We start from the raw sequence: 14,185 nt of genomic DNA, 5'->3' as shown, positions 1-14,185 counted from the left end.
ACAGAATAGATTTCACAGCAGGGATCTCTGTGGATGGAACGCTGTCCTCATGTTCCAATGTAGAGAATCTGTAAATTGGATCTTGAAAACTAAATATTAGATGAGATATCTTCAGTAGTCACAGTGCCATAAGTCAATGGTTGTGTGTCTAGGCCAAATCTACCAGATATAATGAAAGGATTTTGAAAGGGAATGAGGAATCCACACTTGATTTCTCAGAAACCAAGGGTTCCTCCTCTGTGTTCCCAGTTGGAGCTGCATGTAATGTGTGTGTGTGTGTGTGTGTGTGTGTGTGTGTGTGTGAGTGTGAGAGAGAGAGAATAAGTGATACACACACAGCTATCATAATCTTTACCCATCAGGGGTCTGTTTTAGACAGATTTTTGCAAATCCTTTAATGGATCCCAAAATCTAGCAGTTTTCAGTTGCAATTATTGTTTAAAAAAATGCAGTACCAGTTTCTCTGTCTTAGTAAAAATAATTATTTTTACCTCATACACTGTGTTGATGCCACATTTAGGCAACTTAGGGTCACCATTGTGAATGCCAACCATTTAAGTATGGTGTAACCACATGATACTTTCTACAGTTGTTTTCATAATTGTTGCATTGTTGAAGTGTGTTTGCCCCTAAATTGAACAACACTGAGTATTGTGTGTCTCCTCAGAGTGCTTTAGTGTTAGTCAATGATTATTATTGTTGTTATTATTATATTAAGATAATAGAAACAATAGGAAAAATTCTCCTTTGTGTCCATTTATTCTTTGATGTGATCACTTTGATCTGCTGTTTTACTTTTTATTCCATTTCTTCTCCTTTCTCCTTGTCACTCCATTTATTTTCACTGAGCTCCTGTGTAACTCTTCCCTATCTGCATGCTTATTTCTATCTTTATCTCTACCTTTATCTTTATCTTTGGTTCTTCTTTATCTCCTTTTTGGTTCTTCTTTATCTCCTTTTCCTGAGACTTTCTCTGAGCTTCTTAACCTTGACTCTGGTTAAACTTGGCAAATAAGGGACATCTTTATTTTGTAGCCTGTTAATCTAACACCTACACTGTCTTTTGTTACCTGAGGTTATCAAATGCTTTGAATTTTTTTTTTTTTTTTCAGATACGTTCAGATATGTTTTCAGTTACAGATATTTTCATGGCTGTTTTGAAGTTTATGTGCTTGCTTTCTCTGAGGAAGTATTAAGAGAGATTTCTGTGTATAAATGTGTGTGTGTGTACATAGCCTCCAGATTCCTCTCCATGTACCCAGCCCCTCATGGAGAGTATATAATTCCATAATGTTTTAAAAAGACAGAAAGAATCAAATACAGAAACATCTATACAGTGTGTTCTGTTTTCTCCTTATTTAGGTTAATATGCCAATCATCTGCTATGGCAGTATATGTGGCTCTTTTCTCTCAGTGGCTACACACTATTCCATTATATAGTGCTACCATAATTAGCGTAATGTATCATTCAATTCCCTAGTCATGAACACTTGATGATTTTTCTTTGCTTTAGCTTGGCTTTAAGAAACAATGCTACATTCAGCACTCTTTTACATGATCTTGTGGGAATATTTTTTAATAGAGAATTTGCTAGCAGTAGAATCAATAGTTCAAAGGTGACGTGCATTTTACAATTTGATGGATTCTTGCAAATGGCTCCCAAAAGGTTGTACCAATTTGTTCCCTGTGAAAGTGCCTGATTCCCCACATATTCAATTAATTCTGGTATATGAAAATTTATATTGAATTATTTTGCTGTACTTTTAAAAAATATTTTTCAAGCATGGTTTAAATATAACAAAAATAATCATTGATTTCCTCTTTTATTTTTTTTTGGTTCAGCTTTTTAAAATTAATTTTTATTAGAGTATAGTTGATTTACAGTGTTGTATTGGTTTCTGCTGTATAGCAAAGTGAACTAGTTATACATATACATATATCCACTCTTTTTTAGATTCTATTCCCATATAGGTCGTTACAGAGTACTGAGTAGAGTTCCCTGTGCTATACAGTAAGTTATTATTAGTTATCGATTTTATATATAATAGTGTGTATATGTCAATCCCAATCTTGAAATTTGTACCCCCCTTCCCCCTTGGTAACCACAACTTTGTTTTCCACGTCTGTGACTCTATTTCTGTTTTGTAAATAGGTTCATTTGTACCATTTTTTAAGATTCCACATATAAGCGATATCACTTATATGATCTTTGTCTTTCTCTCTCTGACTTACTTCACTCAGTATGACAATCTCTAGGTCAATCCATGTCACTGCAAATGGCATTATTTCGTTCTTTTTTATGGCTGACTAATATTTTATTGTATATATATACCACATCTTCTTTATCCATTCCTCTGTCAATGGACATTTAGGTTGCTTCCATGTCCTGGCTATTGTAAATAGTGCTGCAATGAACATTGGGGTACATGTATCTTTTCAAATTATGGTTTTCTCTGGATATATGCCCAGGAGTGGGATTGCCGGAGCATATGGTAGCTCTATTTTTAGTTTTTAAAGGAACCTCCATACTGTTCTCCATAGTGGCTGCACCAATTTACATTCCTACCAACAGTGTAGGAGGGTTCCCTCTTCTCCACACCCTCTACAGCATTTATTGTTTGTAGATTTTTTTAATGATGGCCATTCTGACTGGTGTGAGGTGATACCTCATTATAGTTTTGATTTGCATTTCTCTAATAATTAGCAATGTTGAGCATCTTTTCATGTGCCTCTTGGCCATCTGTATGTCCTCTTTGGAGAAATGTTTATTTAGATCTTCCATCCATTTTTTGATTGGGTTGTTTGTTTTTTTGATATTGAGCTGCATGAGCTGTTTGTATATTTTGGAGATTAATCCCTTGTCGGTCACTTCGTTTGCAAATATTTTCTCCCATTCTGTGGGTTTTCTTTTCATTTTGTTTATGGGTGCCTTTGCTGTGCAAAAGCTTTTAAGTTTAATTAGGTCCCATTTGTTTATTTTTGTTTTTATTTTCATTACTCTAGGAGATAGATCAGAAAAGATCTATCACATCTTGCTGTGATTTATGTCAGAGAGTGTTCTCCCTGTGATTTCCTCTAAGAGTTTTATAGTATCTAGTCTTACATTTAGGTCTTTAATCCATTTAGAGTTAATTTTTGCGTATGGTGTTAGAGAATGTTCTAATTTCATTCTTATTTCCTCTTTTATGTATGTGTCAGGACCAGCATAACTCCCTGATCGTATTAGGGCAGGCCCCTTTGAAGATCAGGTGGGTTGGGCGGGACACCCTGTGCTACCATCTCACTAAAAGGACCTTCACCTCTGGACAAGTCACAGCACAACTGATTCCAAGATCCCTTTGTGGCTCCTCCAAACAACCTTGGTTCCCGAGTGGTGCCCGGCTTCCGCATGCCTTCCTCTCCTGGTCCTTGGTACTGTTTGGGTCTCTGCTCCCCTGCTCATACCTCTCCCCACTCCAGCACCCCACCATCACCACCCTCCTGAGCTGGGACGCCTCCCATGTACTGACTGGCGGGCTGTTCCTACCTTCCTCCGAGCCAGGCCAGGAGCCCTCTGCCACCCACTCACCTAGTGTCTCCTGAACCCATCGGGTTCCAGGAGAAATCTCATGGATACCGATTATATGTGCATTCTTTACCCTCAAAAATACCAGTCTCAACCAGAGATAGGGATGCCATAAAAGAATCCATTTGTTCATTCAGCATATGTTTATTGTGTACCTCCTGGAGCTGGACTTAACAGCTAATAAGATAGCTGTTGTCCCTGGACTTCCTGAACTAATTGTCCCAGAAAGACATAGACATGGAAACAGGCAGTTATGTAATAGAGTAGAGGTATATGGGGGGAAGGAACAGGGCGCCATAGGTGTTCAGAGTAGGTCAAGATTTTTAAATTCCTTAGAATTTTAAAAAAGGTAAATTGACTTTGATTTGCTTAGTTTACATTCATGTCTTCTTATTCTCCAATTTATGGCATATTTTTTTTCAAGTTCTATAGTGAGGTCAAGTGGAGCTGGGGCAGTTCATTCAACATTTTTGAATCAAAGACCAAAACTTGTTTCCTTAAAATACCTAGCTGTTTCAAGCAAGAATATTTTGATCATAAAAAAAAAAAAAAAAATGCTGAAAAAAAATGCTGAAATTGTTTTAGTCTAAAAAGCTCTTTTCACCAGCCTGCTGCATAAAAGCACATGTAAAAAACAAAGTTCCTAAGTGTGCTAGTTATGTTATTGAATAAAAACTGTAAAAAAAATTTTTTTTTAAAACACAACTCATTGTACTTTATGCTTTAAATATCCAGTATAGATCCTGGAGAAAAAGAAATATTTCAGTAGAACTGGAGATACTTTGTGTAGGTGAAGAAAGGGCTGACAGTGAGAAAGGAGAAAATGTAAGAAAAGGCAAACTAAAAAAAGGAAAAATGTGGGATTCCATGTTAGTTTTGAATGTCTCTCTATTAATCAACAGATTGAATTTTCTCAACTCTCCTTTCCTTCAAGGTTTAACACATAGTCCCAGGATTCACAACATTAAGATTCTAGTAGAATTCTCAGTAGTGTCCCTATATGTGTCTCCCCACTTCCATTCATTCCCCAGTGAAATGGGCATCGTAACGCCTACCTCACTGGATTGTTGTGAGGGTCACATAAGATATTGTGTGTACGCAGATGCTCTGTAATACTATAAAGTGCTTTACACTCATAAGGCATAGTTCTCAGTGGTCGTGGTCTCTCTGAACCGGAGCTGCTCTTCCTCGCTGGTATAATGCAGACATTTAAAATCTGTAATCAGGACAGGAGTGAGAGCCAAATGAAAATGCAAGAAGCTAAATAAATGCCATGGACAAAAAGAGGCGCTGGAGAATCAGATAAGATTTTACATTAGATAGAGCAACGCAAGTGTGACCAGATCACAAATCAATGAGTTTGAGCCGAGCAAAAGAGCATAAGTTATAAATAAAAGGAGTGACTGAACAGGGTGCACGCCAGAGGCCAGAAGCTGTCAACAGAGGTCAGAACAAAATGTCAGGCTAATAAAACAGGAGTTTCAGGCTCTGAGGAACAAAGTCTGAGCCCAAGACGCTGCTGATGAAAAAGCTCCGAGAAGTGTTGAAACAAATTAGAGTTGTCAATGGTACTCTGGGTCTGTGCCGGCTTGACACCAAAGTCTCCAGGAAAAAAAGGGGCAGAGAGGTATCAGATCATCCTCAGTAGTAGCAAGCTGGCAACGATGACGAGCCAGTTAAAGCAAACATCTGGAGATGAGTTGGATCTCTTTGCCTGTGGTTTAATTGGATAGGACTTCCTACCCCATTCTGTACCGGGGGGCAGGCAGCACCTGGGAGCCCTCTTCTTCTCCAGCAGTACTTGGTCCACACTTGCCACTGATGGCCCTGATCCCAGCGACCCTGGGAGACAATGTCAGGGGATTCGGTTCACCAGTTATCTGGCACCCCAGACTGCAAAGGGATTCTTAAGTGTGTCAAATACGAACCTGAACTTTCCAAATTAGGGGAGAAAGGCTTTTTTCTTTAGACAAAAGTAGAGGCTGAAATGCCCTGTTCAAATGCACAAATTACACCGAATTTAATAACGTGTAATAAAGAGCAAACAAGTCTGCACCAAGTTCTAAAGCTTGCCCTAATAGTTTGCTGTGTTCTCACCCTAACTTGAGAGTGTATGTGTTTCAAGCAAACAGAATTCCGGCCATACAATGAAACACTTTGTGTGAGGTTCTGTCCTCAACAGACCAATTACTAATGTGTCATTTGTTAGTGTTTTCTACTGTGCTTTTAACCCAATAAGACTGTAATTAGGATGTGGATTTAGAGCAAATGTCTTCCTTTGAAACTCATACAATGACATGAAGTAGCTGTATGTCTTTCATGTGATGTCTGCTGAGGACTGAGCACAGCCTCTAATGAATTCTGGTCTCTCTCCAAGCATTCAGTTGACCAAAGGAAAGGCTTCTCTTCCAACCGTGAAATAAGTATAATAATGAGCTTTTAGAAAATATTTACTCTCCAATGCAGGGGCTTTAATGCGTTATCTCATCTGATCTTCAGAAGAGCCTTTGAGGTAAGTCCTATCATCGTTCCCATTTTATAGATTAGAAACGGAAGCTCACCACTAAGTGTTAGAACAGAATCACAAAGCCTGGTGTATTGATCTCCAAAGTCCCTATTTGTAACTGTGACTCCATTCAACACTCCCACAACTAGCTTGATATATTTTTTATATATAAATATCACAAATATGTCATACGGAAGGTGTGGAGAGAGGAAGAAGGAAGGGAGAGGAAGAGATTTGTAAAGAGCAATTTGGTTTTCTAGAATGGGCCTAATCATTGAAAGACCTTAAGATAAGAGTTCTTACAATCTGAACTCCATTAGGTCAAATTCCCAAAAACCATTCTCAATTAATCTCTGTTAGTTTATGTTTCTTCCTTCATATCCCATTCCAGCCATTGCCTCCAGTCTCTTCCCCCAAGTATATTAACTCAGAAACATAGTCTTTCTAGAATGCTTACCTAGCCTCCATTATTGTATTGAGAATTACTCATATGCACAAGGGCAAGAAGCTACCCGCTAATATTGTATCTTTATTTCCGTAACTGGCTCAATTTGAACATTTTTTTTCAATATAATGTGGTTGCTTTGATGTCCTCTTGTTTTATTGTGTCTCTCGTTTAACCTCTCACTGTCCTTTTCTCAGTAGCCAAGCTAGGCTTCAGCAGAGCAGAGTGTACCTGAGCAGTGATGTCTCCAGCTGACTTAGATAAATGCTGCTCATTCTTGACAGTTATGTGGTGTTTCAAGCTTTATATGATTCCATAAATGGGCACTAAAAACGTATAGTATTCCATTAACACAATACATGTGTTTCTTTGTAGTATGTATAACTAATATGTCTTGTAAATTGAAATAGAGATTTAAATCAGTAGTGAATCCAGTGGTTAGCACTGGTCCTGTTTAGGAGTTATCCCAGCTGACTTACAGCCTGACTCTCACCAGAGCTAATGAGAAGGAAGAAAAAAAAACACATCAATACGGTTCCAGCCAGGTCTTTTGCATAAGCAAAATTTGAAATTCCTCCAGTTATGTGCCGGAGTTCAGATGGAGTAGAGAGACCCAACACACCACTTCCCCTGCCTCCACGACCTCGGAGGACCAAATGGCTTTCTTCTTCAGAGAACCAGGTCCTGGCTTCCTGTTCTGCAGTAAATGTAGTCTTACACTAATACAAGATTGTTTCTTTTGTTCCAATTCAAGCACTTATCGAATATAGGTTATAGGTTCTAGCCTTTTTTTTGGCCACACCAGGTGACTTGTGGGATCTTAGTTCCCTGACCAGGGATTGAACCCGGGCCCTCGGCAGTGAGAGCACGGAGTCCTAACCACTGGACCACCAAAGAATTCCCAGTTCACAACCTATCATTTGCTCCCTTAACCTGGCTTCTCTGGCCATGCATTGCCCTACAATGTGAATCTCAAGACGAGATTCCCTAGAACAGCACAGTTACTTGCTTGCACATGAAGTGTCCCAGAAATGTCTCCCACTGTGGCTTAACCTAGATCCTGACCCTTTCCTGGGGGTACTACAGTTATTCTTATCCCCTGCTTCACCTGAATTGTCACTCATATCCTGCTTAATCCACTGCGAAGTAAGAACTTTAAAGTTGTAATAGATTTACTCAATATCATCTGAGGTTTACTACAGTTTATTTTGACGCAACACATTCTCAGTCTTTTATTCAGTCGCTGAACTGTGGGTGTGCAGTGTCATCGTGGTTAACTTTGCTAAGCCACTAATTTCCAATGTAACCAAATGTCTACGACCCAGCTATTCTGCAGTCCTCACATCTTGGGGGTCAGTTCTTTAATATTGAAATAAAATTGTTTGAGCACCAACCTCACATTCTAAGGCAATTCCAGTGCCTCTTGTCTGAAGTAGATTGACGAAAATACGGAAAAATTATATTCCCCATGTCTCCTCATTCAAATCCCTGCCACGGCTGTGATAGTGGGTTTAATAGGGTTTCTAGAAATTCATGTGCTCCTGAAACCTCAGGATGCGACCTTATTTGGAAGTAGGGTCTTTGCAGGTGTAGTTAGGCTAAGATGAGGCCATGTTGGATTCAAGTGGGCCCTAAAGCTAACAACTGGCATTTTTATAAGAAGAGGAGGCCACAGAGACGCGGTGAAAACCTGGAGACAGAGGCAGGGATTAGAGTGATTCGGTTACAAGCCAAAGAACACTGAGACTGGCCGGAGTCGTGAGAACCTAAGACAAGGCAAGGAAGGATTTCTCCCCAGAGCCTTCAAAGAGAAAACAGCCCTGCGGACATCTTGATTTCAGACTTCTGACCTCCAGAACTGTGAGAATAAATTTCTGTTGTTTTAAGCTGCACAAATTGTGACCATTTAATATCATAGCCCTAGGAAACTCACATGCCTATGCATCTGTGGTCGCTCCTTTCCCCCCACGTCACTCATTCCAGCAGTGAGCGCCACACCTCGCCCTTCATTTGAGGATGTTCCCTAGCTCCACCTGGGGATCTAAGAGAATTTTACTGAAGACTGATTCATAACAGGAAAATGTGAGCAGAAGAGTCTACAACTTTCAAGTTGAACCTTAGAGTTTACTGTGTCGAAATTCCTGGCTAGATTAGACTCCAAATTTTCCTCACTGGCCGCTCTCCGCAGTCTCTCCCCTGCCATCAAAATACCTTGCATACCCCTGCTCCACTGAAATCTTCTCCCTCTGGTTTCTCCGCTTTACCAAAATACTTGTTTTCTTTGACTTCTGGAGTAAGATTCAAAATCTGTTAAATTATTTTTCCAAGAAATTCAACCTATTTCTCCAAACATCTGATATCCAGTGTAAAAAAAAAAAAAATCAGTCAATCTAAGAAAGAAATGGAAAATATTATTTGGGCCAAATTTGAGGATTATAACTCAGCAAGAGCATCTCAGGTCTGAGAACTGTTCCGCCCATTAGAAGTCAAGGCACAGTTACATAAGTTTTTTGAGACAGAGGGCTGTACATCAAATGATGTATTATTGACAGTTTACATGATCCAGATCTAAGGGTCATCGTGGTAAGTCATGTGATCCCGTACAAGATCAAGAAGGAATGTTATCTTTGAAGGAGTTGTCTTGCTAATGCTAGGAGAATGTTCTTTATGGTTGAGCAGGTATTTCTGCTGATGGGGGAGGTCTGGTCGATGCATAAGGCAGATACACGATGCACAGTAGAAGGGAGAGTGGAATCCAAAGGGCAGAGAAAATTTTTTTATGTTTAAATTTTTCTTGTCTTGCCATAAAATGAGTTTTATTTCACACCAGGATGTGCCTTTCATAGCTAAATACCTCATTAAGCTAATTATCTTAAATTAAAAAATCAGTTCCCTTTCTAGAGGAATTTTGCCATATTGCAAGGACTTCTGGGTCAACTTGCAACCAGACTTTTTAAAAAAAATTTTTGTTACATTTGAAACTCAAATATAATAATTACTATTGAGTAATAAATTTAACCCTAAATCCTAATTCCAATAAATGATACAAAACAAAGAAAGCATGACCATGAGGTAAACAATGTGATAATAATTGAAATGAAGTGGCTACACTCCTCAAAAGTCATTTTACATTTTAACCTCAGTTCTTTACTTCCACTCAAGTAGCAGTGATAGACACAATGCAAAGACACCCCATAGTCCACATTCTTCCTGACTTCGCTTTTCAAATTAAAATTTTGTCTACTAGAGCTTGTTGCAGGAAAGGAAGTGGGGCACGAGAGGATGGTCACGTCCCAGGTCTCGCGTGAGTCGCTGGGACTGCCACCAAGTGTGGGTTCTTGGCTTTGCGCAGGAAAGAATGCAAGAGTGAGCCAGAGTAAAGTAAAAGAAGTTTTATTCAGGGAGATACACACTTCATAGACAGTGTATGGGGCATCTCAGAAGGCAAGAGTCCCCAAAATATGGGTGGTTAGTTTTTATAGGCTGGGCAATTTCATAGGCTAATGTGTGGGAGGATTATTCCAACTGTTTTGGGGATGGAGTGGAGATTTCCAGGAATTGGGTCATCGCCTACTTTTTGGCCTTTTATGGTTGGCCTCAGAACCGTCATGGTGCCTGTGGGTATGTCATTTAGTATGCTGATGTATTACAATGAGTGTATAATCAGGCTCAAGGTCTAGTAGAAGTCAACTTGTCCGCCATCTTGGACCTAGTTGTTCTAACCAGTTTGTTGTGTCTTCAATGGCTATGTCATTCTTTTAAAGGTTGTGCCCTGACCTCTTCCTGTCTCAAGCATAGTAGATTCATAATATATTTTCCTAACTTTAAAGAAAAGACTTGTATATGAAGCACTTTTATAATTTATTTTGGACTCATAGATGGCTCCATCAGTGTCCCTGTGAACATGGGACTTTAAATAAAATAGATTTCTTCTTTAAATAAAATAGATTTCAAATATAAAGAAAAGAAGGAAGAACATTCACAACAAATAGTTAATACATAGTCATGTACACACCACCCGCATTTTAGAGGTGTTGTCCTTTTACCATACGGACTACACATATTTCTCTTTTAAGAAATATCATGTTAACTAGCACAGATGAAGCCCCATTTATGCCTGCCTCCCTTGCTTTTCCAGGTTAAACTTCTATCATGGAGTTTACATGTTTCTTTCTATTCATGTTTTTATATATTTACTACATATGTATGTTTACATAAATGATAGATGGTATTATTTTCTGTGTTTTATATAAATGACATTATACTATATCTCTCATTCTGAGCTTGTGCTTTCCCTCAATTTTATGAATTTCAGCTTAACTTGAATCATAGACCCTTTAAAACAGTAAGGACATTATTGACTATCTGGCCACCACTTATTTTAATTAAATTAATCTCAGTTTTAAAAATAATATAATTTCAGAAAGTAGGAAAAAGATTTTATATTCAATTTCTGTCCCCTGTACAAAATTACTGTCAATATCCTTGGATACTTCCTTCTAATCTTTTTATATATCAATTTTTTTTGCATATTAAAATGAAACATTAATGTTAATATAGTCACTTAAATTTTATATTATCATTTTTCTCTATTTTCTATATGATTCTTTTGACAGGAATGTTTAATGAGTCTAAAACTATCCATCTAATGTATACTATAATTAATTTAGCTATTCCTCTATTCAGAGATATTTAATATGTGTTTTACTTCCTCCTTTAAAAATAAGCCTTCAATAAACAAAACAATAATAACTACTGAACTTGTTAACTTTCACTATATTTGAAGTTATTTTCTCAGATTAGATTAGAAAACCTTTGTAAATTATCTACTCTTATTTGTTTTTTGTCTGGTATCTTATAAAAATATAAATGAGCTATTTGTGTAATAAATATTTTACATATTTTAATTTTACACACAGACTTTTAGAAATATATAGAAATTATCAGTACTCTACACTTTCCTCCAAATCTAGGGAATAAGAATAGTAAGATTGCCTTTAGAAAGTTAAACTGCAGTGAATCAGAGCAGAGATATGTCAAACCACCTAACCTGATGGAATATATTAACATATATAAAGAAAAATGTGTTAAGCAAAGAGCACTGGCCAAACCCAGAGGCAAAATCTCACAGCTATGTCTCATTGTAAATTAATAAATTAATTAAACGAATAATTCACTGATTGTGATTTGACTTCTTGTGCAGATTGCCCACAGAGAGAAAATGGCCTTGTCAAGTAGTTAAAGATAGTCCCGTTTTTGAGGCAATTACATTTCTGGTTGTAAATTGAATTGACATTTAGTCCTGAGAGTCTGTTTAACATTAGTCTGCCACTAAGAGATAAATCCTCTAAACTTACAAAAATCGGGTTTGGGAATATGTGAGGTTTCTGATCAGATCCTGCCACCAGACCGGTCCACCTTGGTGACTTCTGTAAAAATAAACATTTGGGAGTGGCACTAGTTACTATTACATGACTCTAATGTTTTAAAACTACACAATCTATTCCTGGATTATTATTTCCTATTTTCTTAGGCATTTACAGTGAATGATTGGGTCACCCAGGTATTTTACTTAGTGATTGGAAGTTTGAATACTGCAATAGCAAATTATTTTCCTTTTTAAAAATGTTTTTAATGTTTGTAACTCATGTTTATTAAGTGAGGAAGGGCTTATGCACCTGGACATTATTACATTAATTCAGTATTTAGCACTGAATTATACTTTGGATGAATCAAGAAAATAATTATAATTGTAATACTACATGTTAATACATGTTTGCTTTTCATGTTTCTGAGTGGCTCAGTCAGGCTTGTAGGAAATTGCTTTTTTTTTTTTTTTTTTTTTTACATGTTGTTGGATTACTGTTCCAACAAAATTTACTCAAATTAGAAAACAAAAGTTACTATTTCTTTAGTTAACTGAGTTCTGAAAACCCATACACTAAAACTCCATTTTCACATTACAGAGGTATTTCTGTTGTAACAATTACATCTTGCTTTTTTATATTATGGTGTTCTTCAAACTCATATTTGAAAAGATATATTTAAACAGAACTGTGTTTATTCATTGGCTTTACTAATTATTAGAGGATATTTTTATTTTATTTAGCACTAAGTAAATTATAAAAATTATTTTCTGTCTTTGCCTTTTTCTGTTCTTCAGCCAAATAATTTTTTAACAAATACTTACTAGAATAGTTCAGGCTGTTTAAAGAAATTTTCTAACTCTAAGTGAAATTTTTTGTGATACTACTTACACACTTTATCTGTTCTTAGGTTCAAAATGTGTATGTTGGTTTTAAAAATGGGAAAGAGACATTTCATGTTTATGTAAATCACTGCACATGATCAAAGTTTTATAAAAGTTTACTGTATATATGGCAATTTTGATTACTTAGGCATTGCAGAACAAAATTACTTTGTTGTAAACATGGTATATTTCTTCCCAAAGTTTACTGCTTTAGCGATTTCTCAAAATAAACGAAAGTTGTCTGATTTCTATCTCATCCTTTTTCAAAACAAGAAAAACACTTTGGGACAAAATCCAGGGGGCTTATATCAAGGAATATCTTTGCTATTTCTAAATTGATTTTGTCATTATAGTTACCTTGTTTTTCTTGGTAAAGAACAGGATGTTTGGTCTATTTTTATGTTTATGATATTATAAAATATCTTCTCCTCAACCTCCTGTATCACTGAAAGTCACTGGATGTATGTTCCAGTTTGTGTGTTAGTGTGTCAAGAAAGCAATCACTTTGTTAAAATTTTTAAAAATAGTATGTAAAATCTCTATAACATTCACAGACTTGTAGCTGTAAAATTTTAAAGTCACTGGAACAAAATCATTGCAGTGTTTTCATAGATGTAACTTATAAAAAAGAAAGAGTAGATTTACTCTTCAGATCTGACCAATATGTACAATGTTTGCAATTAAACTCTTTACCAATAGGTGGTGCTAGAAAGTTTAATATTTATTCCAATAATTGAACTTGCTGGAAAAATGTGCTCAATGCTTTTTTTTTTTTTAAAGCAAAAAGCAATATGTACATATATGTAAAATTAAGCCCTGCTTGTTTCTGTGACAGCACCATCTAAGACAGTTCGACTGGTTGGTGGTAGCGGCCCTCACGAAGGCAGAGTGGAAATTTTCCATGATGGCCAGTGGGGTACAGTTTGTGACGACCGCTGGGAATTGCGTGGAGGACAGGTCATCTGTAGGAGTTTGGGATACCAAGGTGCTCGAAATGTGCATAAGGGAGCTTATTTTGGACAAGGTAATTTTTTTGTTTTTTTTTTAATGAAATGTAGGCATTCTCCAGTACGTACAATCAAGTAGAGACAGGAACATATAGAATAAGAAGCAGGATTCTTTTTTTTAGGCCTTTCCTAGAAAGTAGAAATGAAAAGATAGAGATTTAAAAAAAGAAAAAGATGCTCTCAGACAACATTTAATGTCTAAATTTCGTTTAGACTCAATCAGTTAGTTGGACAATAGAGGAAAATATGGAAAATTACTGGTAAAGCAGAACAACAGGAACCAGTGAATTATATAGACAAGGCATGACTGCCTGGGAAAGTCATTTACATATCTGGGTCTTGTGGACAGCTGGGCAATTCCATGTGCTCCCTCATTCTCTCTTCTGTGGAACTGGAGGGTGGGTGGTGGGTA

General features: G+C 37.0%; 1 protein-coding gene across 5 annotated transcripts in view; it reads left to right on the top strand.

Annotated features, from left to right (window-relative positions):
- MSR1 (macrophage scavenger receptor 1) overlaps positions 1-14,185 on the top strand; it is a 225,809-nt gene that overhangs the window by 198,801 nt on the left and 12,823 nt on the right. For all 5 annotated transcript variants that reach the window (XM_082444520.1, XM_082444524.1, XM_082444523.1 and 2 more), the window contains one exon: positions 13,602-13,790. In XM_082444520.1, coding sequence (XP_082300646.1) covers positions 13,602-13,790 — 189 coding nt within the window. The remainder of the gene's footprint in view (positions 1-13,601; positions 13,791-14,185) is intronic.

Source organism: Balaenoptera physalus (genome assembly GCF_965194825.1).
Source record: "Balaenoptera physalus genome assembly, chromosome: 21".
Classification (NCBI taxonomy): Eukaryota; Metazoa; Chordata; class Mammalia; order Artiodactyla; family Balaenopteridae; genus Balaenoptera; species Balaenoptera physalus.
The sequence above is the reverse complement of the archived record's forward strand: the minus strand, read 5'-3'. Positions and strand labels throughout refer to the sequence as shown.